The sequence below is a fragment of the Pan paniscus genome, chromosome 11 (assembly GCF_029289425.2).
Source record: "Pan paniscus chromosome 11, NHGRI_mPanPan1-v2.0_pri, whole genome shotgun sequence".
Classification (NCBI taxonomy): domain Eukaryota; kingdom Metazoa; phylum Chordata; class Mammalia; order Primates; family Hominidae; genus Pan; species Pan paniscus.
The window spans coordinates 58,755,629-58,778,127 of record NC_073260.2 but is presented as its reverse complement, the minus strand read 5'-3'; the positions used below and the strand labels follow the sequence as shown (position 1 = coordinate 58,778,127).

The 22,499-nt window shown below is 55.0% G+C and overlaps 1 protein-coding gene across 2 annotated transcripts; it reads right to left on the bottom strand.

Moving 5' to 3' along the window:
- Positions 1-3,659: 3,659 nt before the first annotated feature.
- On the bottom strand, positions 3,660-19,106 carry LOC117978837 (carboxylesterase 3-like). 2 transcript variants are annotated; one of them, XM_055091864.2, is made up of 11 exons: positions 18,228-19,106; positions 14,529-14,733; positions 14,281-14,419; positions 13,975-14,108; positions 13,316-13,469; positions 11,481-11,582; positions 10,962-11,102; positions 8,079-8,159; positions 5,321-5,468; positions 5,080-5,158; positions 3,660-4,972 (listed from the first exon to the last, which is right to left on the bottom strand). In XM_055091864.2, exons 1-11 carry the CDS (start codon positions 18,358-18,360, stop codon positions 4,807-4,809), a joined length of 1,482 nt encoding a protein of 493 aa, XP_054947839.1. In that variant the 5' UTR covers positions 18,361-19,106; the 3' UTR covers positions 3,660-4,806. The 2 variants fall into 2 exon arrangements, with proteins under 2 accessions (XP_054947839.1, XP_054947838.1); XM_055091863.2 differs by having other exon boundaries at positions 4,406-4,926; positions 18,228-18,779.
- Positions 19,107-22,499: the final 3,393 nt, after the last annotated feature.

Sequence of the window (22,499 nt, the reverse complement as noted above, 5' to 3'; positions counted from 1 at the left end):
GACTGGGGAGGAACTTGAACATGGCTTCCCTGAAGTCCCCAGGGAGGGACACAGACTCTATATGACACTCAACCTGCCATTCGGAACCTCCCAGGGGTCCACCGACCAATTCTTTTGGGCAGCTACAGGCTCAGAAGTTATTTATTTACTTAGAGACAGAGTCTCACTCTGTTGCCCAGCCTGGAGTGTTGTGGCTCAATCAGCTCACTGTAACCTCGAAGTCCTGGGCTCAAGCCATCCTCCTGCCTCACACTACTACAGGTGTGAGACACAACATCTGGCTAATTTTTAAAACTTTTTGTACAGATGGGGCCTTGCTATGTTGCCCAGGCTGGTCTTAAATTCCTGGCCTCAAGCGATCCTCCCACCTCGGCTTCCCAAAGTGCTGGGGTTACAGGCGTGAGCAACTGCCCCGAGTCCCAGAAATTATTTTAAGGTGGAAGAGACTCATGCCAATATTATGACGCCGCCTGACATACCCCAATTCTTCCATGTTTGAGTTGTAGTCGAGGAGCCATATGATTTTTTTGGACATTGTGAGCGGAGTGTTTATACCTGTGCCAGGGAGCACTTATTTAGCACTGGCTGTGTGTCAAGCACGACTCTAGGTGCTTCATGGCTAATGATGTTTCAGTACTCACAGCCAGACCTGGGAAGGGAGTCACTAACCTTACTCTCATTTTACAGATGAGAAAACTGAGGAACAAAGAGGATACACAGCTTACTCAAAGATACACATCTGTGGCCGAGTGCAGTGGCTCATGCCTGTAATCCCAGCACTTTGGGAGGCCGAGGTGGGTGGATCACTTGGGGCCAAGAGTTTGAGACCAGCCTGGCCAACATGGTGAAATGAAACCCCATCTCTACTAAAAATACAAAAATTAGCCAGGTGTGGTGGTGCACAGCTTTAATCCCAGCTACTTGGGAGGCTGAGGCACAAGAATCATTTGAACCCTGGAGACAGAGGTTGCAGGGAACCAAGATCGCACCAATGCACTCCGGCCTTGGTGACAGAGTGAGACTCTATCTCAACAAAAATAAAAAATAGAAATAAAATAAAGAAAAGATACACACCCAGTAAATGGTGGAACTCATAGGAACCCTATCTGTGAGCGTGTGTGTGTGAGAGACTGTCGGGTTGTGTGAGTAACTAAGGTTGGCCTTGGGTAGATACTGGAAGCATCTGCTAGGACCTCATCCTGTGGCGGGGTCCAGGTGTTCACGTCTGATCCTGCAGCGCCCCCTGGTGCTCACACTCCTGCACTGTTCACTTGGCCCTTCCTGTGGCCCTTCCACTGGGAGGCTCCCGGGTCCACCAGTCCCTGTCCTGCAGGGCCACGCCTGTCTGAGTCTTTGGCTTGCTCCCTTCAGCTCTGCATGGCTGCTGGGTCCTAGAGCATGGAGGGGCCTTCAGGGAGCCTCAGGGAAGAGAGAATAGAGAGGCATGAGGCCTGGAATCCCCTCCGCCTGGCAGGTCATATCCCCTGGCCCCTGGGGTGGTACCAGACATTCTCCTCCCTCCCTGGGTGAAGGATGCCCTTGGCGGAGAGGGCTGGAGCTAGGACAGGGTCTGAGGCCTCAGCAGCCGGCTTGCCCACCCTCTCCAGGGCCTGCTGGTGTTGGCGATACCCAATCTGGTACCACTCCCCCGCTACACACCCATGGCTGCCCTGTGTGGGCCACCATCAGGCCCAGAGGAGGAGGCCTCTTTGTACATCCAGGGTGGCCCACACCAGACCCCTGATTTCCGGGTCCGCTCCTGCTTGCCTTAAGGCTGCCCTATCGGGGCTTCTTTTCCCCAACCTCTGTGTATGGTCAGTCGCCCGGTCTTGTCTGCAGACTCTAAATCTAGAGCCCACCAGTGCCTCTCCATCCACCTGGCAGCGCACCCTGGTGTTCTCCCTGTTCTCCCTGCTCTCCCCCTCCTCTCCCCTCTCCCAGCCACCCTCCTCCATACAACAGGGCTTCCATGAGCGTTAAGTCCCTGCCGCCCCCCGTCGCAGCCCACAAGTCCTCTCACGTCTGCTCTTTGCTGACCTCTTCAGCCCTGCAGAACTGCGATTCCTCAGCACATTGCATCCTTCAGGCCTCTGCTCCTGCTGTTCCCTCTGCCAGTCAGGCCCTTCCCTCGCTCCCCACCCTTCCAGTCTTCTACGCTGGTCTACATGGTTGAGTAACCTCTGTTTATTCCTGGGGTCTCAGCTGACATGTCCCTCCTTCCCTGTCTCCCAAGTCTGGGCTGGTCTACGTCTCTGTGTCCTCACAGCCCTTCATGTCCCAGTTACACACTGTATTATTGGGGCCTGTTTTGTTTTGTTTTGTTTTTGAGACAAGGTCTCCTCTGTCACTCAGGCTGGAGTGCAGTGGTGTGATCTTGGCTCACTGCAACCTCTGCCTCCCGGGTTCATGTGATTCTCCTGGCTCAGCCTCTCTAGTAGCTGTGACTGCAGGTGCACACTAGCACGCCAGGCTAATTTCTGTATTTTTAGTACAGACAAGGTTTTGCCATGTTGGCCAGGCTGGTCTCAAACTCCTGACCTCAGGTGATCCACCTGCCTCAGCTTCCCAAAGTGCTGGGATTACAGGCGTGAGCCACCGTGCCTGGCCAGGGCCTGTCTACTTGTCAGGCTCTACCAGCTTATGGGGATGAACTTCCCTGGTAGAAGGAAGGGGATGAGAATAGCAGGACTTCAGTGGCACGTAGAGAACTTGGACTTGTCCTAAGGGAGACAGGGAGTCACCAGGAGCTTTCAAGCAGGGGAATGACATGACTCAGAGCCCTTCTGGCTTTCTGTCTCTCCTTCCTCCCCAAAATGGACTTCCCAGAACAGAGCTGGTTCCAGTTGGAAATGAAAATGCTGGCCGGGTGCGGTGACTCACGCCTGTAATCCCAGTACTTTGGGAGGCCGAGGCGGGTGGATCATCTGAAGTCAGGAGTTCGAGACCAGCCTGGCCAACATGGTGAAACCCTGTCTCTACTAAAAATACAAAAAATTAGCTGGCCGTGGTGGTGGGAGCCTGTAATCCCAGCTACTTGTGAGGCCGATGCAGGAGAATCGCTTGGACCTGGGAGGTGGAGGTTGCAGTGGGCTGAGATCGTGTCATTGCACACCAGCCTGGGCAACAAGAGTGAAACTCCGTCTCATAAAAAAGACAGAAAGAAAGAAAGAAAAAAGAAAATGAAAATGCTTTTCATGCACCCATCAGCAGCCAGCAGCTCAGTCTGACTGAGGAAGGGCATTTGTGGGACTGGAGCTGGTAGGATGGCGTAACGGGGGCAGGGAAGACTCTGGGATATATACTGAAATCCAGGTGTTGGCTGGGCACAGTGGGTCACACCTGCAATCCCAGTGTTTTGGAAGGCCGAGCCCAGTGTTTTGGAAGATCATTTGAGGCCAGGAGTTTGAGGCCAGTCTGGGCAACATGGTGAGACACTGTCCCTACAAAAACAAAAAATTATCCAGGCATGGTGACACTCGCCTGTAGTCCCAGCTACTTGGGAGGCTGAGGTGGGAGAATCGCTTGATCGAGTTTGAGGCTGCAGTGAGTTCGAGGAGTTCAAGGCTGCAGAGAGCTACAATGGTGCCACTGCAGTCCAGCATGCACAGCAGAGTGCACCCTGTCTCTAAAACAAAAACAAAAACAAACCCAGGTGTTTTAAGGTAGTGGTACATTGATCCTCAAAGCAAGAAATGTTTACTCCCACTCTGAAAACCTCTTGGTGCTTTTCACCTTTTGCAGCCCGAGTGGCTGGGTCTCTTATTTTCTCTGTGACAATAGCCCGACTGATGCCCTTGTCCAGATGTCCTCCCCTGGCCTGTCCTGCTGTGTCTTGGTGGGTGCTCTTGGAGCTATGCTGAGCTCCCCAGAAACTGGTCTCCCCAAGCCAGGAAGGGAGGGAGGACCCAGTACTTGGGGCTGGGAGCTGGCATCCAGCGTCCTGAGGGTCAGGGCTGGAATTGGTGAGGGTCAGGTCTGGGTGACACTCATGGCCCTGCTGGATTCTGTTGTCTTGTGCAGGGGCCAGGACTGGGCAGCAGAGAGGAGGAGATCCCTCCCACCCTAGTCCGAGGCCTTAGTCAGGGGCTAAGGTCTGGTCTAGGCTGGATCCCCTGGCGCCCGAGGACTTCTCCCATCCCAGGTCTCTGCCATTGACATGCACCCTTCTGGCCAGGGTGGAAAATGTCGGTGGGGGCCTCAGTATGGCTTTGGCACCTGAAGGCTCTGGGTTCAAGTTCAGCAGCTGCCATTCCCATACTCTGTGTTTCACTCACTCACTCAGCAAACATCCCCTAACTCCAGGTCCCACCCGATCCTGGTGTGGGTGAAAGAGTGGGGTTAGGCTAATCCCCACTTTCAGAGAGCTCCTCTGAGGGGGAGACAGACACAGACACAGTGCTAGCCTCGGGTGGACTGTGCTCTAATGGAGGCAGACTCGGGGCTGCACAGCCCAGAGAAAGCAGGGAAGGATTCCTGGGGGAGTGAGTCCTCCAGGAAGCTAGAGGAATGTGCTAGAACCTACCACGATGAAAGCAGGAAAGGCACTTCAGGGAGAGGGAAGAACTTGTACAATGGCCCAGAGGTGGGAGGTAGCCTTATGACATTTCAAAAGAGCATAATGCCAGTCACAGAGCGGCCGACGCTTTAAGGAACATGACTCCATGTGGGGCTGGTTGAGATTAAAGTCTCAGCAGGGGGAGAGGCGGGCTGCCCTGCTGGGACTCTGCCACCACTTGAAGAGTGGTTTGCCCCAGCCAAGAAGGTTCAGGCCTGGCCTCAGAGGTCCTCCTGGGCCTTCCTGTTCTTCTATTTCTGGTGCCACTGTTGTATCTTGCTGGGGAGCGTCTCTGACCAGAACTGCATCCAGGCCTCCCTGAACTTCTGTCCAGCCCGTGGCACTGGGTTGATCTCCAGATATTGTTCCGCCTGGTTGAATTGGGGCCAAGGAGGCAGAGCCTTGCTATGGGGGTCCCTGGGTGGGAGGAATGAATGAGGACCAAGGCTTCCTGTGCTGTCCCCCAGAGGGGCTGACCTGAGCATCCCAGGCCCAAAGCGAGCTATGCCCTGTCACTCACTCACCCTGTCCGGGCAAAGTGGGTCCACTGGGCCATCATGGTGAGGCTTAGCTGCTTCTCCTCCTCTGTGGCCTCTGGAAAGGCTGGAAAGGTGAGAGGGACAGAACTGAACGAGAGTCAGGTGGGACCTGGAAGGGACCCAAGGATCCGCAGTGCTGACTGGAGACCCGTGTTCCCGCAAGCCCTGCCCAGGCCCCTTGGAGTCTGGCAGCCTAGGGATCACATGTCTGTCTGTCTGTCCTCACCCAGGCGGGAGCTCTCGTCCATGAGGAAGGGACCTCCGAACACAAAAGCACCCTCAGCCACATGATCAGCCTTCACCCAGGTGGGTTTGATCTTTGCAAAAGAACTGGGTCGATGCTGGAACTCAGAAAAAGACAGGGCTTCCAGAATCTACAGAGAAAGGATAGGATGGGAGTTAGGCACTCATGGCCTGATTCGATGCTGCCTTTGGCAGCACATGCTCATAATAACACCAATTTCCATGATGATGATGATGATGATGATGATGATGATGATGATGATGATAAAATGACAGCTGCAAACATTTACTGAGCGCTTGCTAGGTGACAGGCACCATTCTCTGTGCTTTGTGTCATCATTTTAATTTAATTTAATATTTTTATTTTAATCTCTGAAATGGTCTTGCTGTCAACCGGGCTGGAGTGCAGTGGCATGATCACAGCTCACTGCAGCCTGAGACTCCCGCGCTCAAGTGATCTTCCCACTTCAGCTTCCCAAGTATCTGGGACTACAGGTGTGCACCACCATGCCCGGCTAATTTTCAAAAAATTTGTGTAGAGATTGGGGTCAACATGTTGCCCAGGCTGGTCTTGAACTCCTGGGCTCAAGCGATCCTCCCGCTTCTCCCAAAGTACTGGGATCACAAGCTTGAGCCACCCACCGCGCCTGGCCAGTGTCATCACTTATTTAATCCCCATCACAATAGATTAGATTCTGTATTAATAGAATTAATAGATTAGATTAGATTATTATTTCCATTTTACAAAGGAGGAAACTGAGGCTCAGAGGGGGTAGGTATCTTGCCCAAGGTCACAAAGTTTAAAACTTGGAACTGTTCCGGGTCTGCATCAGGGATTAGCTACTAGGCTTGAAGGAAGCAAGACTTTCCCCCCAGAAGTGCTGAAAGAGGATGAAATCACCCATTTGAGTGAATCCCTGAGAATTAGTGATAGGCCCTGCTGGGTGACCTTTGGTGAGTCATTGTACCTCTCTGAGTCTGGGGTTTTCTCCTCTGCATAGTTTCCTGCTGGAGATACCTCTCATTACTATGACACTGCATCCCAGAGAAAGATAGGTTTGGTGGGGGGCAGTGGGGTGTGGGGTGCAAGGCATTGAGGGAACCAGCACCCTATCATGCCATGTCACCTGTGATGACCCAGCTCCTGGGCCCAAGTGGGAGGGGTTGGGCAGGTGGCCAGGGACAGGCTTACCTTGAAGGTATCTTGAAAAACTGACGGTGGGAACATTGATGAATACGTCACCCATGAATTCCTGGAATGCCTGGCATTTGGCTTGTGCACCCGAGTTGCTTCCTAGGTATTCATCTGTGATGGTGGGCATCATCTCAGGGGGCACATCCTGGGGCAAGAGGCCAGGCTCAGCCCTGCTCAGGGTGCACAGCTATGGCAGACCATCCCAGGAAGCCCCAAACTCTCCAGCATAGCTTCCCTCACGTCCCAGGGCTCATGGTCCAGGGGACAGCCAGCTGCCTCTCTGCCTCCCTGGAAGTTTGGCATAAGCTCAGGTTTGGAGTCAAATCTTAGCTCTGCAACCACTGCTTGGCTGTGTGATCTCAGACAGGTGGCTAAACCTCTCTGAAAGTCAGTCTCTGCCTGGAAGCCTATGTGAAGTCCCCAGCAAAGGGTCTGGCCTGGAAGCAGGTGCTCGGTTGAAGTTAACTGGGAAGTAAGTGAGAGCAGAAATGATAGGGGCTCCCCTCAGCTCCAGAGGGCAGTGATGAGATTGCGTGAATGGGAAGGGTTCTGGGGCTTCCAAAGAAGGGAAATGGACAAAGATTGAACAGCCCCTGGTATTGAGATCCCAGGTAGACTCTTCAAATGCAACATCTAGTCTCCTTACAACAGCCCAGGTGAGTGGGCAATGTCATCCCCATGTGTAGATGAAGAGATGGGCTTAGAGGGGATAGGATAACTGGGCAAGTGCCCAGGGCTGGGATTTGGTCCCAGGTCTATATAGCTCCACGTCTGACAGCTGAGGCTCTAGGGTCAGACAGAACTGGCTTAAACTCTGCCTCTGCCCCTTCCCCAGCATGACACCTCAAGCCTCAGTTTCCTCATGTGTAAAATGGGGCTAGTGAGAATTCCTCTGTAAAGAGTTGCAGCGCCGGGCATGGTGGCTCCACGCTTGCAATCCCGGCACTTTGGGAGGCTGAGGCGGGTGAATCACCTGAGGTCAGGAGTTTGAGACCAGCCTGGCCAACATGGTGAAACCCTGTCTCTACTAAAACACAAAAATTAGCCGGGCATGGTGGCAGGCGCCTGTAATCCCACCTACTCGGGAGGCTGAGGCAGGAGAATCGCTTGAATGAGGGAGGTGGATGTTGCGGTGAGCCGAGATCGGGCCACTGCACTCCAGCCTCGGCGACAGAGCAAGACTCTGTCTCAAAAAAAAAAAAACAAAAACAAAAACAAAAAAAAAGAAAAGAAAAGAAAAAAGAGTTGCAGGGAGGATTGAAGGTGATGAATCCCTCTCCCGGCGCTCAGTGCACCATAGTCCCTGGCACGTAATATGTGCTCATTAACGGGCAGTTTCACGTTGACGATGATGGTGATGATGGTTTTCCTTTGAGAACCACACTGGCTCATATCTAAGGAGATTCCGGAGTGGAAGCAAAATTGATCAGTTAGACAAAGGGGCTTGGTGGTAGGTGGGTAGCTGTGGGTGTCGGAAGGTAGGGGCAGAGACTGTGCTGTTGGATGGGATACCCAATAGCTTCCTCCCTCCTGCCTCTTGTCTCACCAGACTGGTCAAGACGGGTGTTGAGATGGCCAGCATGTCCTCCCGGCTCATCTGCTCCATTGTATCCAGGAGACCCCAGCCCTGTGTGGACACCAAGGCCCTCTCAGTGGAACCTGACCACTGGCTCACCCCGACTCCCAGCCCTGGGCAAGAGAGTGTTCACAGTCCTGAGGCCAGAAACTCATTATGGAGCACTTGGCCAAAATGGGGCCGAAAAGTCCACAGATCCAAAAAGATAAACCGCAAATTGGTGGGAGGTGGTTGGTGTGGATGGGGAGAGCAGCCCCAAATACAACAGGCAAGTGGTTAAAGGCAACTGTAGAGAATGAAAAATTTCTTCAACATTTTTTTTTTGAGACAGAGACTCACTCCGTTGCCCAGGCTGGAGTGCAGTGGTGCAATCTCGGCTCACCGCAACCTCCGCCTCCCAGGTTCAAGCTATTCTCCTGCCTCAGCCTCCCGAGTAGCTGGGACCACAGACGTGCACCACCATGCCTGGCTAATTTTTGTATTTTTAGTAGAGGTGGGGTTTTGCCATGTTGGCCAGGCTGGTCTCAAACTCCTGACCTTGAGTGATCCGCCTGCCTTGGCCTCCCAAAGTGCTGGGATTAAAGGCATGAGCCACCGGGCCCAGCTTGAGTCACCCAACTTCTAAGAAACATTCTCAGCAACAAGTCCTGGGCACAGCCTTCCACGCCAGGCAGATTTCCCCAGGTCCTGGGGCACAGCCAGGTTGGGGTTCCCTTGGTTTCACTCATACAACTGTAAGTTGATGGTGTGGGGTAAAGGCTGCCTGCCAGAGTTGAGGGCATTGACCTGAAAACTTTTACAAGCTTTGTCTTTTGTGAGACAGTGTCTCACTCTGTCACCCAGGCTGGAGTATAGTGGCACAGTCTCGGCTCACTGCAGCCTCTGCCTCCTGGGTTCAAGTGATTCTCGTGCCTCAGCCTCCTGAGTAGCTGGGATTACAGGCATGCACCACCACACCCAGCTAATTTTTGTATTTTTAGTACAGATGGGGTTTCACCATGTTGGCTAGGCTGGTCTCGAACTCCTGACTTCAAGTGACCCACTCACCTCAGCCTCCCAAAGTGCTGGGATTATAGGCATGAGCCACCACACCCGGCTTAAGCTTTGTCTTTGAATGTCAAGATTGCGTGAGCCTCTCTCTCACATACCAAGGGACCAATATGAGGGGATTGATTCCAAAGGGCTAAGTCAGAGGACAAAAGCCATGGACATGAAGACATTCACTGCGCTATTAGCCTCAGTGGTAAAAACTAGAAGTTGCCAGGGCCGGGTGCAGCCTCATGCCTGTAATCCCAGCATTTTGGGAGGCCAAGGCTGGTGGATCACCTGAGTTCCGGAGTTCCAGATCAGCCTGTCCAACATGGAGAAACCCCATCTCTACTAAAAAAAATGCAAATATTAGCCAGGCATGGTGGCAGATGCCTGTAATCCCAGCTACTCAGGAGGCTGAGGCAGGAGAATCACTTGAACCTGGGAGGCAGAGGTTGCAGTGTGGTGAGCTAAGATCACGCCATTGCACTCCAGCCTGGGCAACAAGAGCAAAACTCCATCTCAAAAACAAAACAAACAAACAAACAAAAAAACTAGAAGATGCCCAAATGCCAAGATGAAAGAACAATGTAATGAGACGCTCCATTTGTGGAAGATTTGCAGCCATTAAAAGTGGTTGCTGGCTGGGTGCTATGGCTCATGCCTGTAATCCCAGCACTGTGGGAGGTCAAGGCAAGAGGATTGCTTGAGGCCAGGTGCTCTAGACCAGCTTGGGCAACAGAGGGAGACCTGCCTATACATGGAAAAAAAAAAAGTTAGCAGAGTGTGGTGGCACAGACCTGAGGCCCCAGCTACTCAGGAAGCTGCGAGGATTGCTCGGGCCTGAGAGGCTGAGGCAGTAGTGAGTCATGATGGTGCTGCTGCACTGCAGCCTGGATGATGGATCGAGACTCTGTCTCAAAAAACAAACAAACACACAAACAACAACAACAACAAAAATGGATTGCTTTGTCTTAGGGTGTGCAATGGGCCAAGACGAAAAAAAAAAAAAAGAAAAGTGAAGAAAATGATTGCTGTGAAGATGGGTAGAAGAATAAGAATGACAGAAACAAGATGCTTGGGATGAAAGCACAGTGCTGACTCTTGTGGGAAGTTCTATGCACCTGGAAAGGACTGGAAGGGACTTGGCTCATGAGGTCCCCGGTGGCTTCATATCTAAAACCTGAGAGTCTTAGTCAATTGCTCTGGCACAGAGTCACAGTAACCAGTCTCATAGAGCCTGATGTATTAACCAGACGCCAAGGCAGGAATATGCTGCCCAGATCAGCACTGCCCAGAAGGCCAGTTTGTGCAAAAGCCTGGTTCCCCAAAGGAAAACATTTGCTTTATTGAAGTGGCCCACGCCTGTAATCCCAGCACTTCGGAAGGCCAAAGCAGATGGATTACTTGATGTCAGGAGTTCGAGACCAGCCTGGCCAACGTGGTGAAAGCTGGGTGTGGTGGCATGTGCCTGTAATCCCAGCTGCTTGGGAGGCTGAGGCAGGAGAAACTCTTGAACCCAGGAGGTGGAGGTTGAAGTGAGCTGAGATCACACCACTACACTCCAGCCTGGGTGACAGAGCGAGACTCTGTCTCAAAAACAAACAAACAAACAAAAACAGAAAAAAAACAAAACAACAACACAACAAAACAAAGCTGGGTGACCTTGGGCAAGTCCCTCAAACCTTTCTGGGCCTCTGCTTTCTCACTTATCAAATGGGAGTAACGGGAGTGCTCCATTCACAAGGCTGTAGTGTTGATGCTGGGGTGGGAGGTACTGGCTGGGGCAGGGCCTTGAAGGACACAGGGGCGGGAGCAACTCACCCTGGGGATGAGCCAGCTGAACTCATGGTTGTTGACACCCATGAGGAAGGGCACAGAGTGGAAGGGCTTCTCCTTCAGGAGTTTCTTGGGGCTTTTGGGGAAGACCGTGCCATCAACGGTGAGAGGATAGATAGTAATTTTCTGCAGGAGAAAGCAATGCAGGAGGCTTCCAAGTTAGGGCCAAGTCTCAAAGGCTAGGACCCCAGGAGCCACTGAGCTGCAGGCCTGAGTGTCTGAGCCTGGAGGGAAAGTAAAGGGATGAAGATCACCAGGGCTAAGGGGGTCGGGGGAACCAGGAGATCAGGGCAACAGATGCGTCCAGTTTCTTTCCTAGAAGACAGGCCTGCTGTGGGGATGCAGATGGCCCTCCATTTCTGTCTCCAAGCCCTCAGCCCTTCCCCTCATGAGCTGCTGTCCCCAGCCCCACCTGGGGGTAGACTGCCCCTCTGCTCCTACAGGGAATGGATAGAACCCCCTCTGTGCCATTGCCCGGCGCCATCCCCAAAAGGGTGGCCATACCAGCTTCTTGCTAAGGACCAGCTCTTCTCCTTCCTTCTGCCAAAGGCACTGCACCATCTCAGCCGGGGAGCTGGAGCTGCAGGCCAAGGTGTTTGCGATTTTCTGGGGACAAATGAAAGAGTCATGCCTCCCTCTCAGCCACTCAGCCCCACCTTGCAGCCTTCTGCCTCCCACAGAGAGGGTGCATCTGTAGGACAGCTGGACGTGATGTCACAGGTCAGCCCCGAGACTGGTCACAGACTTGCCACCACTCCTGAGAAGCCTGCCCTGCCTGTCAGCTTGGGTGGTCCCAAGGGCCCCCTTGCGTCCCCTATTATACCATAATTTTATTATCTGGGGGAATGGGGGCATTGAGTCCTCATTGCCCTCTAAGAATAGTGTCATTATCTTTTATTATTATTTTTTTGAGACAGACTCTCGCTCTGTCGCCCAGGCTGGAGTGCAGTGGTGTGATCTCGGCTCACCGCAAGCTCTGCATCCCGGGTTCACGCCATTCTCCTGCCTCAGCCTCCTGAGTAGCTGGGACTACAGGCACCTGCCACCACGCCTGGCTAATTTTTTGTATTTTTAGTAGAGATGGGGTTTCACCATGTTAGCCAGGATCACCTCGATCTCCTGACTTTGGGATCCGCCAACCTCAGCCTTGAGCTGTGTTTTTCTTTGGACACAGGAGAGACAGGGAATGACCTCAAGTCTGTGGTCGAGAAAATCTCTCCTGGCCACGGGGAGAGGATGGGATGGGGAGGTTGAGAGGTGGATGCTGTTGTCCATACAAGAGTCAACATGCCCACGCAGAGGTTCCAGAATCATCTTGTACCCAGTGGTTAAAATGCCCAGCCCACACTGCCTTGGCCGCCATCTGGGGCCAGGTGAGGGAACTGACCCAGCCTTCCAAATCCTGCTCACATTTGCTCCCTCTCCCCCTGATGGCTCTATCCCTATTCCATCCTGTCTCTTTCTCCTGGACTCTGCCCTGGTCATTTCACTGGTGTCTTGATCTTCAGGACGGCTCCCTCCAACCCACCTTCTACTCCAGGTAGCTCAACCTTGTCATTGCCCAACTCCTTCCTGCCCTCTGGAGAAAGTCCAGATTCCCAGGCATGGCCCCCACTTCTCCAGCGCCTTCATTTCCTGCCCTGTTCCCTAACCTGCGAGCTTGCTGCTGCAGGACCTGTCACTCTCTCCCACACCTGCAGCCTTTGCAGATGCAGTTCCCACTGTGGCTTCGCCTGGATTTTCTTCACAAGGCCTTACAATGAGGATCTAGGGTGGGGGTCTGGAGCCTGAATGGAGAGCTCTCAGGCAGCAGGTGGCTGGCAATGGAGACCCCCTCCACCATGCTGCCTGGGGCAGAGAGGGGTGCTCCTGAAGACCCCATCCTGGAGAAAGGGCCAACAATGATATGCTTCAGGGTGGCTTCCTTCAGGAAGCCCTCCCTGAGTGCCAACATGCTGGAATGCAGCAGTTGTTTCCTCTGATGCTCCTTCGTCTTATTGGGCTCCTCTTTGCTAACAGGGAGCTCCCTGCCAGCAACCCCCGCTACTCTGAGACCCCAGGGCCAGCACAGAGTGGGGTATGGGAGGCACACATAGAGTAAGAGAGGGAAGGAAATACAGAACTAAGCTAGGGGCCAAGGGTGAGAGTCGATGATCCCTGGGGTGGTGATGACCCCACTCTGTGTGATGGCTCTGTGGAACAGCCCTGCAGCCATTGGGGACAGGACCTGGGTGCATTGGAGAGAGTAGGTGGCTGTCAGAGGAGGGCAGAGGAGCTGGGAGTTCTGAGACCACCGGAGCCCTCCTGGCCACCATCACTAGCCCCCTATAGTGACTTACCAGGCCAGAGATGATGCTTCCACCGGCAGATCCACCAAAGACAGTGACACAGTTGAGGTCACCCCCGAAGGGGGCGATGTTTCCTTGCACCCAGCGCAAAGCAGCTACCACATCTAGGAAGCCCTGGTTGCCAGGTGCATGCTCATCTCCAGTGCTGGGGGCAGTGTTGGGGCAACGGTTAGTTCAGCCTGGCTCCTCACCAGCCTCTGCAGGTTTGCTTTGAATTAGCCACCAGGATGCCAGACCCTTCTCTGCTCCCCAGGTCTGGCCTGTCTGGGAGCCGTGGTTGGCATCTCCGGAGCCTGTTGCTCTTTGTCCCATATCCTGCTGGAACCTGGGCTTCAGCCCAGGAATCAATGCCCTCTGCCTAAGGGACCAAGTTCACTGTATAATTCTGGCTTTGGCTGGACCCCTCTCCCAGGGTGGAGGCTTGGGGGGTGCGCTTCTCTGCCTAAGGGACCAAGTTCACTGTATAATTCTGGCTTTGGCTGGACCCCTCTCCCAGGGTGGAGGCTTGGGGGGTGCGCTTCTCTGCCTCAGACATCATGGGTAAGGGGCCCTCCCCTCAGGTTACGGACCCCAGCCTAGATCCCCAGTTGCTCTGGTGAGCTGGCCTCTCCCCGGTGAAGGCAGTGCTCTGGCCATGCCTGTCGTCTCACCTGAAGAAGCCAAGGACCCCAAGGTGGTACTGGACTGTAACCACCACCACATCCCCATAGGCAGCCAGGGCTGATCCATCGTAGGAGGTGGCAGTGCCAGTTATCAGAGCGCCTCCATGGACCCATACCATGACCTGCAGAGGTGGCCATGGGGCACTGACCCCCAAGCTCCTGAGACCTTAGCTGCCCACCTGCCAGCCCAGGCAGTCTCAGGACCTCTAGGGTGCTTTGGAAACAGGGACAGGGAGGGGACAGGTGGGCATAGTGGAGCTGGATCAGGTGGACAGGGCCCTCTGGAGTGCCTACCGGCCTACCGGCCCCTGCGGGGACCTCAGCTGGGCTATAGATGTTGAGGACCAGGCAGTCCTCTGAAACAGAGAAGATCTGCTGTTTTCCGTTGAGGACAAATCTGCTGTTGTTCATGCTCTCCACATCTTGTAGGCACCTGTGGCCAAGGGTGGGCCTGAGGTGTTCAGCTGTTCAGCCCCACAAGCCTCAGCAGCAGGATTCTCCCACAACCTGCCTGTTTGCCCGCCTCCACCAGCACTACTCACATTGGGGGCGCAGTGCTGGCATCCTGCACACCCTCCCAGGGCTGTGCTGGGTGTGGGGCTGAGAACCGGTTAGGCCCCAGTGGCGGCTGGGCAAATGGAATGCCCAGAAAGACATTCACAAGGTGGTCTGTGCCCTTCACGCCCACCTGCTGGCCTCGCACACGACCCAGGGCAGTGTCTACTTCAGGCTGAGCAACTTCGGGCCCTGAGGGAAGGACAGAAAGGCCACGGGGTGAGTTTGCAGCCCCCATGAGGGGAAGGAGTGAAAGACGAACCCTCAGGCTGTTCTCAGTACTTACCACACAGCATCTTGGTAACCTTCCCAGCAAGCCGGTGAGCCTGGTCTTAGGCTGACGCCCAACTTCCTCCTCCCTGCCTGCCTGAGAGTCACTACCACTCCACTCCAGGCCAGACCAGGCCTGCCACTAGGGCCTTGAGCCTTGGGGCCAGCCACTTGCCCATTTCTTTGTTTTTATTTTTTGTGTTTGAGACAGGGTCTAGCTCTGTTGACCAAGCTGGAGTGCAGTGGCACGATCTTGGCTCACTGCAACCTCTGACTCCCGGGTTCAAGCGACTCCAGGGCCTCAGCCTCCCAAGTAGCTGGGATTACAGGTGTGCACCACAACGCCTGGCTAATTTTTGTATTTTTAGTAGAGACAGGGTTTCATCATGTTGGCCAGGCTGGTCTCGAACTCCTGACCTCAAGTAATCCATCCACCTGGGGCTCCCAAAGTGCTGGCATTACAGGCATGAGCCATCATGCCCAGCCCTCAATTATTTTTTAAAAAGTAGAGACGGGGTCTCATTATGTTGCCCAGGCTGGTCTCAAACTCCTGGGCTCAAGCAATCCTTTCACCTCAGCCTCCCCAAGTGCTGGGATGACAGGTGTGAGCCATCAAGCCCAGCTGGCACCATGTTTCTTGTACGGCCTGCAGAACTGTGGCCTAATTAAACTTCTTTCTTTGTGAATTACCCAGCTTCCTGTATTCTTTTACAACAACACAAACAGACTAAGACTGGAGGACTGCCTCTCCCAGGCTAGACAATTCCTAGAGATAGGAGGCAGCTCTCTGGGGAGGTGGAATTGGCAGGCAACTCTCTAGGGAGCAAAGGCAAACCAGTCCAGAGCCATACCCAACCACCTCCTTTATACAGCTCTCAGCTCCTGGCTGCCATCCACCAGCCATAATCACCGCAGAGCCAGGTACCAGGAAGCTGGCTGGGGACAGCCCCTTTCCCAAGAGCCTGCTGCCAATCCTAAACCTCTTTAGCCTGCCTTGCCTATTCCTTCCCGTGGCAACCGTGTCAAAGGGGCTTGCCCACATTTTCCCCCTGCTCCCTCTGCCTCCTGGCTGATGCAACCTGGTGCTTCCCTCTGTGGCCCTATGTGGCATGGCCTGCTTCCTGTTCACAGGGAACTACGAGCAAACTCCTTCCCTCATGATAGTCATTTGCATATCTGCTTGTCTTACTATACTTCATTAAAACAAATCTCAGGCCCCCTTAAGACATAAAGACAGGCGAGGTGCGGTGGCTCACACCTGTAATCCCAGCACTTTGGGAATCTGAGGCAGGTGGGTCACCTGAGGTCAGGAGTTTGAGACCAGCTTGGCCAACATGGTGAAACCCCATCTCTGCTAAAAATACAAAAATTAGCCGGCCATGGTGGCAGGTACCTGTAATCCCAGCTATTCAGGAGGCTGAGGCAGGAGAATCGCTTGAATCCAAGAGGCAGAGGTTGCAGTGAGCCGAGATCACGCCATTGCACTCCAGCCTGGGTAACAAGAGCAAAACTATGTCTCAAACAACAACAACAACAAAAACAATGAAACAAATATAGCAAGAGCAGAGCACCTGCCCAGAGAGAATGCACAACCCCTGGTCTGCCTCCAAACAGGACTCTTTCCTGAGTGGTCTACCCACTGCTCCCTGTCCCTGTCTCACTCTTGACTCCTCCACACCAAGTCCCTCTGCAGGCCCAGCAGGTGTGTCTTACCAGTGGCTGTCGCAGGGCATGGCAGGAGCAGACAGACCACCCCGACCAGGACCCCGGACTCCACTCTCACTTCTCTCTCCATTCTCCTTACAACTGGTTCGACAGAAGCTTCAGAAGGTGGAATAAGATCCCTGCCATTCAGCACCACCGATCTCTAAAGGGCTGTGATATAGAACCTCCAAGGACAGCACCACCCAGCTGGTGACCAGCCCCATGCTCAGGCTGAGCCAGGGGCAGGGCTAGATGAGTGCCCTGCAGAAGCCTGGTTGATATGACAGCCCTCCCCGACCCACTGTTTTCAAATTCCAGCTCTCCTGACTTGGTGATCTCCATGAAATCCTGTGCGTTCATCCCAAGGTGACCACATCACTGACACTAGGAAATGGTGGCCAGTGACACTGGGGTGCCACTCTGAGTGGGCAACCCGGCCTGAGGTGAGGGCTTGATATGGTTTGGATGTTTCGTCCCCTCCAAATCTCATGTTAAAATGTGAAAGAAAATAAAACAGTGATGATAATAGGACCCACTTCATAGCATTGAAGTGAGGGTACATGTTTGCATGTGTGTGTGAGTGTGTGTGTGAAAACATGAGGCTTGGGACTGGGTGGGGTGATTCATACCTGTAATCGCAGTGATTTAGGAGGATGGGGCAGGAAGATCGCTTGAGCCCAGGAGTTTGGGAGCAGCCTGGGCAACACAGGGAGACAGGTCTCGAGAAAAAAATAAAAAATTAGCCAGGTGTGATGGTGCATGCCTGTGGTCCCAGCTACTTGGGAGGCTGACGTGAGAGGATCACTTGAGCACAGGTTGTCGAGACTGCAGTGAGCTGTGATAATGCCACTGCACTCTAGGCTAGGCTATAGAGCAAGACAAAGAAAGAGAGAAAGAGAGAGAGAGAAGAAAGAAAGGAGAGAAAAGAAAGAGAGAAAGAAAAAGAGACAGAAAGAAAAAGAGAAAGAAACAAAAAGAAAGAAAAAAGAAAAATAGAGAGAGAAAGAAAGAAAGAGAAAGAGGGAGGGAGGGAGGGGAGGCGAGAGGAGGGAGGAGCTTGGAATCAGAACTTATGGAACCCAGAGGAGAGGAGAGGCTGGGAACCAAAACGGATGGAAGCCTGCTCTTGAGCAGGGCGGGGATCTGAGCGGCATCTGTCTCCGGGGCGGAGACGGGGGAAGCAGCACGGGATCCCAGCCTCAGGCCTGCACGGATGGTGTTGGTTGGGGTGAGTCTCCCCAAAAGTCGTGCCGCCATCCGTGATCTCGAGGACACATCGGCCTGCGTGCCCCTGGGCTACTCGCTCACCCGAGGTTCGTCCTCCTCCAGAGCAGAACCCCGCAGCCTCAGGAGTTGCCTGGGGGTGTGTGTTTCAATGCCTCTGCTGTATGACTCTGTGTGTGTGTGTGTGTGTGTGTGTGTGTGTCTGTCTCCCATTCTCTCCTCTCTCTCTGTCTCTCAGTCTCTGTGTGTTTCTTTCCCACTCTCTGTGGATTTGTGCCAGCCGAAGTTGCGTCAGGGCTACCAGGTCGGTGGAGGATTGGGGGTGTTGCGAATTTTGCAGAAACTTCCTTGCTCCTCTGGTAGGCATTTGAAAACGTGGCTTGGGTAAGGCACAGGTGGCCCCCCCAACCTCCGGGTCCCAGGTGTTTTTTGATTTTCCTTGGCATTGATGGAAAGGTCACCCGTTTCCCCCTTCCACCGGCACATACCTGGACACCACCCTTTGTTTCGCCATCGCCCCGAATACCTCCGGTGAAACACCTTAACCACAACTGCTGTGGGATTGGCCAGTGCCACGCGTGGCCACATGGTCTCCCCCTCGGATTCGCCTCTGTTCCTCATTGCAGGTGTCCTGTAAAGCGCGGTAGGCTTTCCGGAACCCCAGGGCTTTTACAAGCCGGGCAGGCCACTGCTCTTTCAAAGGCGGAGGGAGGCAGAGGGCTGATGGATGAGTGAATTTGCAGCTGACACTAGGCCTTGACACCTATGGGATCATTCTGTGCTGCAGCCAGGCTCTGCCGGCCTGACAAGATGTGGTGAGCCCAGGCTATCTCACTCGGATAGGACCAAAATCGGACCTCAACGGGAGTCCGGAGAACACAGCAGGCGTCCTGAAGCTCCCCCTCCCTCGGTGTAAGTCCGCTCAAGCAGCTCCTGATGACAGGACCCCGGGGGTTTTGGCCTGGGACAGGACGAGACACCCGTGGCCCCCTCTCCCATGCCGCCCCACACAGGACCCAGGATCCAGCCGCCACCGCGGCGGCAGCAGGAGCATCACGGCCGCCGCGGGGCGGTGGCGATATTTAAAGGGGACGCAGCCTGTCAGGAGTGGAGCGCCAGTCGGCTCAGCCAAAGCGCATGCGCGAGGCGCGAGCGGTTTCTCCCTTCACAGTGGTTCCCATGGTTGTCTTAGAATCCAGGCCCCGAGGCTTGGCAGAGCAGGAGCCTTCCGTTGAAGTGCTTTGGTGTTGAGGCTCTGAGGCTAAGGCCTCAGCTCTCCACGGGGTCGAAGGGAACGTCTCCGGATGCCAGGAGTCGCAAAGGGCCGACCATGATGATGAAACCCCATGCTGAGACGGGGGAAGCAGCACGGGATCCCAGCCTCAGGCCTGCACGGACGGTGCTGGTTGGGGTGAGTCTCCCCAAAAGTCGTGCCGCCATCCGTGATCTCGAGGACGGGTCGGCCTGCGTGCCCCTGGGCTGCTCTCTCACCCGAGGGTCGAGGGTCATTCTCCTCCAGAGCAGAACCCCGCAGCCTCAGGGGTTGCCTGGGGGTGTGTGTTTCAATGCCTCTTCTGTATGACTCCGTGTGTGTGTGTGTGTGAGTGTGTGTCTGTGTGTGTGTGTGTGTATGTGTCTGCGTGTGTGTCTCCCATTCTATCTTCTGTCTCTGTCTCTCAGTCTCTGTGTGTTTCTTTCCCACTGTCTGTGGGTTTGTGCCAGCCGAAGTTGCGTCAGGGCTACCAGGTCGGTGGAGATTTGGGGGTGTTGCGAATTTTGCAGAAACCTCTTTGCTCCTCTGGTAGGCATTTGAAAACGTGGCTTGGGTCAGGCACAGGCGGCCCCCCCAACCCCCGGGTCCCAGGTGTTCTTTGATTTTCCTTGGCATTGATGGAAATGTCACCCGTATCCCCCTTCCACCGGCACATACCTGGACACCACCCTTTGTTTCGCCGTCGCCCCGTATGCCTCCGGTGACACACCTTAACACCAACTGCTGTGGGATTGGCCAGTGCCACGCGTGGTCACATGGTCTCCCCCTTGGATTCGCCTCTGTTCCTCATTGCAGGTGTCCTGTAAAGCGCGGTCGGCTTTCCGGAACCCCAGGGCTTTTACAAGCCGGGCAGGCCACTGCTCTTTCAAAGGAGGAGGGAGGCAGAGGGCTGATGGATGAGTGAATTTGCAGCTGACACTAGGCCTTGACACCTATGGGATCATTCTGTGCTGCAGCCAGGCTCTGCCGGCCTGACAAGATGTGGTGAGCCCAGGCTATCTCACTCGGATAGGACCAAAATCGGACCTCAACGGGAGTCCGGAGAACACAGCAGGCATCCTGAAGCTCCCCCTCCCTCGGTGTAAGTCCCCTCAAGCAGCTCCTGATGACAGGACCCCGGGGGTTTGGGCCTGGGACAGGACGAGACACCCGCGGCCCCCTCTCCCACGCCGCCCCACACAGGACCCAGGATCCAGCCGCCACCGCGGCGGCAACAGGAGCATCACGGCCGCCGTGGGGCGGTGGCGATATTTAAAGGGGACGCAGCCTATCTGTCAGGAGTGGAGCGCCAGTCGGCTCAGCCAATGCGCATGCGCGAGGCGCGAGCGGTTTCTCCCGTCACAGTGGTTCCCACGGTTGTCTTAGAAACCAGGCCCGGAGGCTTGGCAGAGCAGGAGCCCTCCGTGGCAGTGCTTGGATGTCGAGGCTCTGAGGCTAAGGCCTCAGCTCTCCACGGGGTCGAAGGGAACGTCTCCGGATGCCAGGAATCGCAAAGGGCCGACCATGATGATGAAACCCCATGCTGAGACGGGGGAAGCAGCACGGGATCCCAGCCTCAGGCCTGCACGGACGGTGCTGGTTGGGGTGAGTCTCCCCAAAAGTCGTGCCGCCATCCGTGATCTCGAGGACGGGTCGGCCTGCGTGCCCCTGGGCTGCTCTCTCACCCGAGGGTCGAGGGTCATTCTCCTCCAGAGCAGAACCCCGCAGCCTCAGGGGTTGCCTGGGGGTTTGTGTATCAATGCCTCTGCTGTAGGACGCTGTGTGTGTGTCTGTGTGTCTGTGTGTGTGTGTGTGTGTATGTGTCTGCGTGTGTGTCTCCCTTTCTATCTTCTGTCTCTGTCTCTCAGTCTCTGTGTGTTTCTTTCCCACTGTCTGTGGGTTTGTGCCAGCCGAAGTTGCGTCAGGGCTACCAGGTCGGTGGAGATTTGGGGGTGTTGCGAATTTTGCAGAAACCTCTTTGCTCCTCTGGTAGGCATTTGAAAACGTGGCTTGGGTCAGGCACAGGCGGCCCCCCCAACCCCCGGGTCCCAGGTGTTCTTCGATTTTCCTTGGCATTGATGGAAATGTCACCCGTTTCCCCCTTCCACCGGCACATACCTGGACACCACCCTTTGTTTCGCCGTCGCCCCGTATGCCTCCGGTGACACACCTTAACACCAACTGCTGTGGGATTGGCCAGTGCCACGCGTGGTCACATGGTCTCCCCCTCGGATTCGCCTCTGTTCCTCATTGCAGGTGTCCTGTAAAGCGCGGTCGGCTTTCCGGAACCCCAGGGCTTTTACAAGCCGGGCAGGCCACTGCTCTTTCAAAGGAGGAGGGAGGCAGAGGGCTGATGGATGAGTGAATTTGCAGCTGACACTAGGCCTTGACACCTATGGGATCATTCTGTGCTGCAGCCAGGCCCTGCCGGCCTGACCAGATGTGCTGAGCCCAGGCTATCTCACTCGGATAGGACCAAAATCGGACCTCAACGGGAGTCCGGAGAACACAGCAGGCGTCCTGAAGCTCCCCCTCCCTCCGTGTAAGTCCGCTGAAGCAGCTCCTGATGACAGGACCCCGGGGGTTTGGGCCTGGGACAGGACGAGACACCCGCGGCCCCCTCTCCCACGCCGCCCCACACAGGACCCAGGATCCAGCCGCCACCGCGGCGGCAGCAGGAGCATCACGGCCGCCGCGGGGCGGTGGCGATATTTAAAGGGGACGCAGCCTATCTGTCAGGAGTGGAGCGCCAGTCGGCTCAGCCAATGCGCAAGCGCGAGGCGCGAGCGGTTTCTCCCGTCACAGTGGTTCCCACGGTTGTCTTAGAAACCAGGCCCGGAGGCTTGGCAGAGCAGGAGCCCTCCGTGGCAGTGCTTGGATGTCGAGGCTCTGAGGCTAAGGCCTCAGCTCTCCACGGGGTCGAAGGGAACGTCTCCGGATGCCAGGAATCGCAAAGGGCCGACCATGATGATGAAACCCCATGCTGAGACGGGGGAAGCAGCACGGGATCCCAGCCTCAGGCCTGCACGGACGGTGCTGGTTGGGGTGAGTCTCCCCAAAAGTCGTGCCGCCGTCCATGATCTCGACGACGGGTCGGCCTGCGTGCCCCTGGGCTGCTCTCTCACCCGAGGCTCGAGGGTCATTCTCCTCCAGAGCAGAACCCCGCAGCCTCAGGGGTTGCCTGGGGGTTTGTGTATCAATGCCTCTGCTGTAGGACGCTGTGTGTGTGTCTGTGTGTCTGTGTGTGTGTGTGTGTGTGTGTATGTGTCTGCGTGTGTGTCTCCCATTCTATCTTCTGTCTCTGTCTCTCAGTCTCTGTGTGTTTCTTTCCCACTGTCTGTGGGTTTGTGCCAGCCGAAGTTGCGTCAGGGCTACCAGGTCGGTGGAGATTTGGGGGTGTTGCGAATTTTGCAGAAACCTCTTTGCTCCTCTGGTAGGCATTTGAAAACGTGGCTTGGGTCAGGCACAGGCGGCACCCCAACCCCCGGGTCCCAGGTGTTCTTTGATT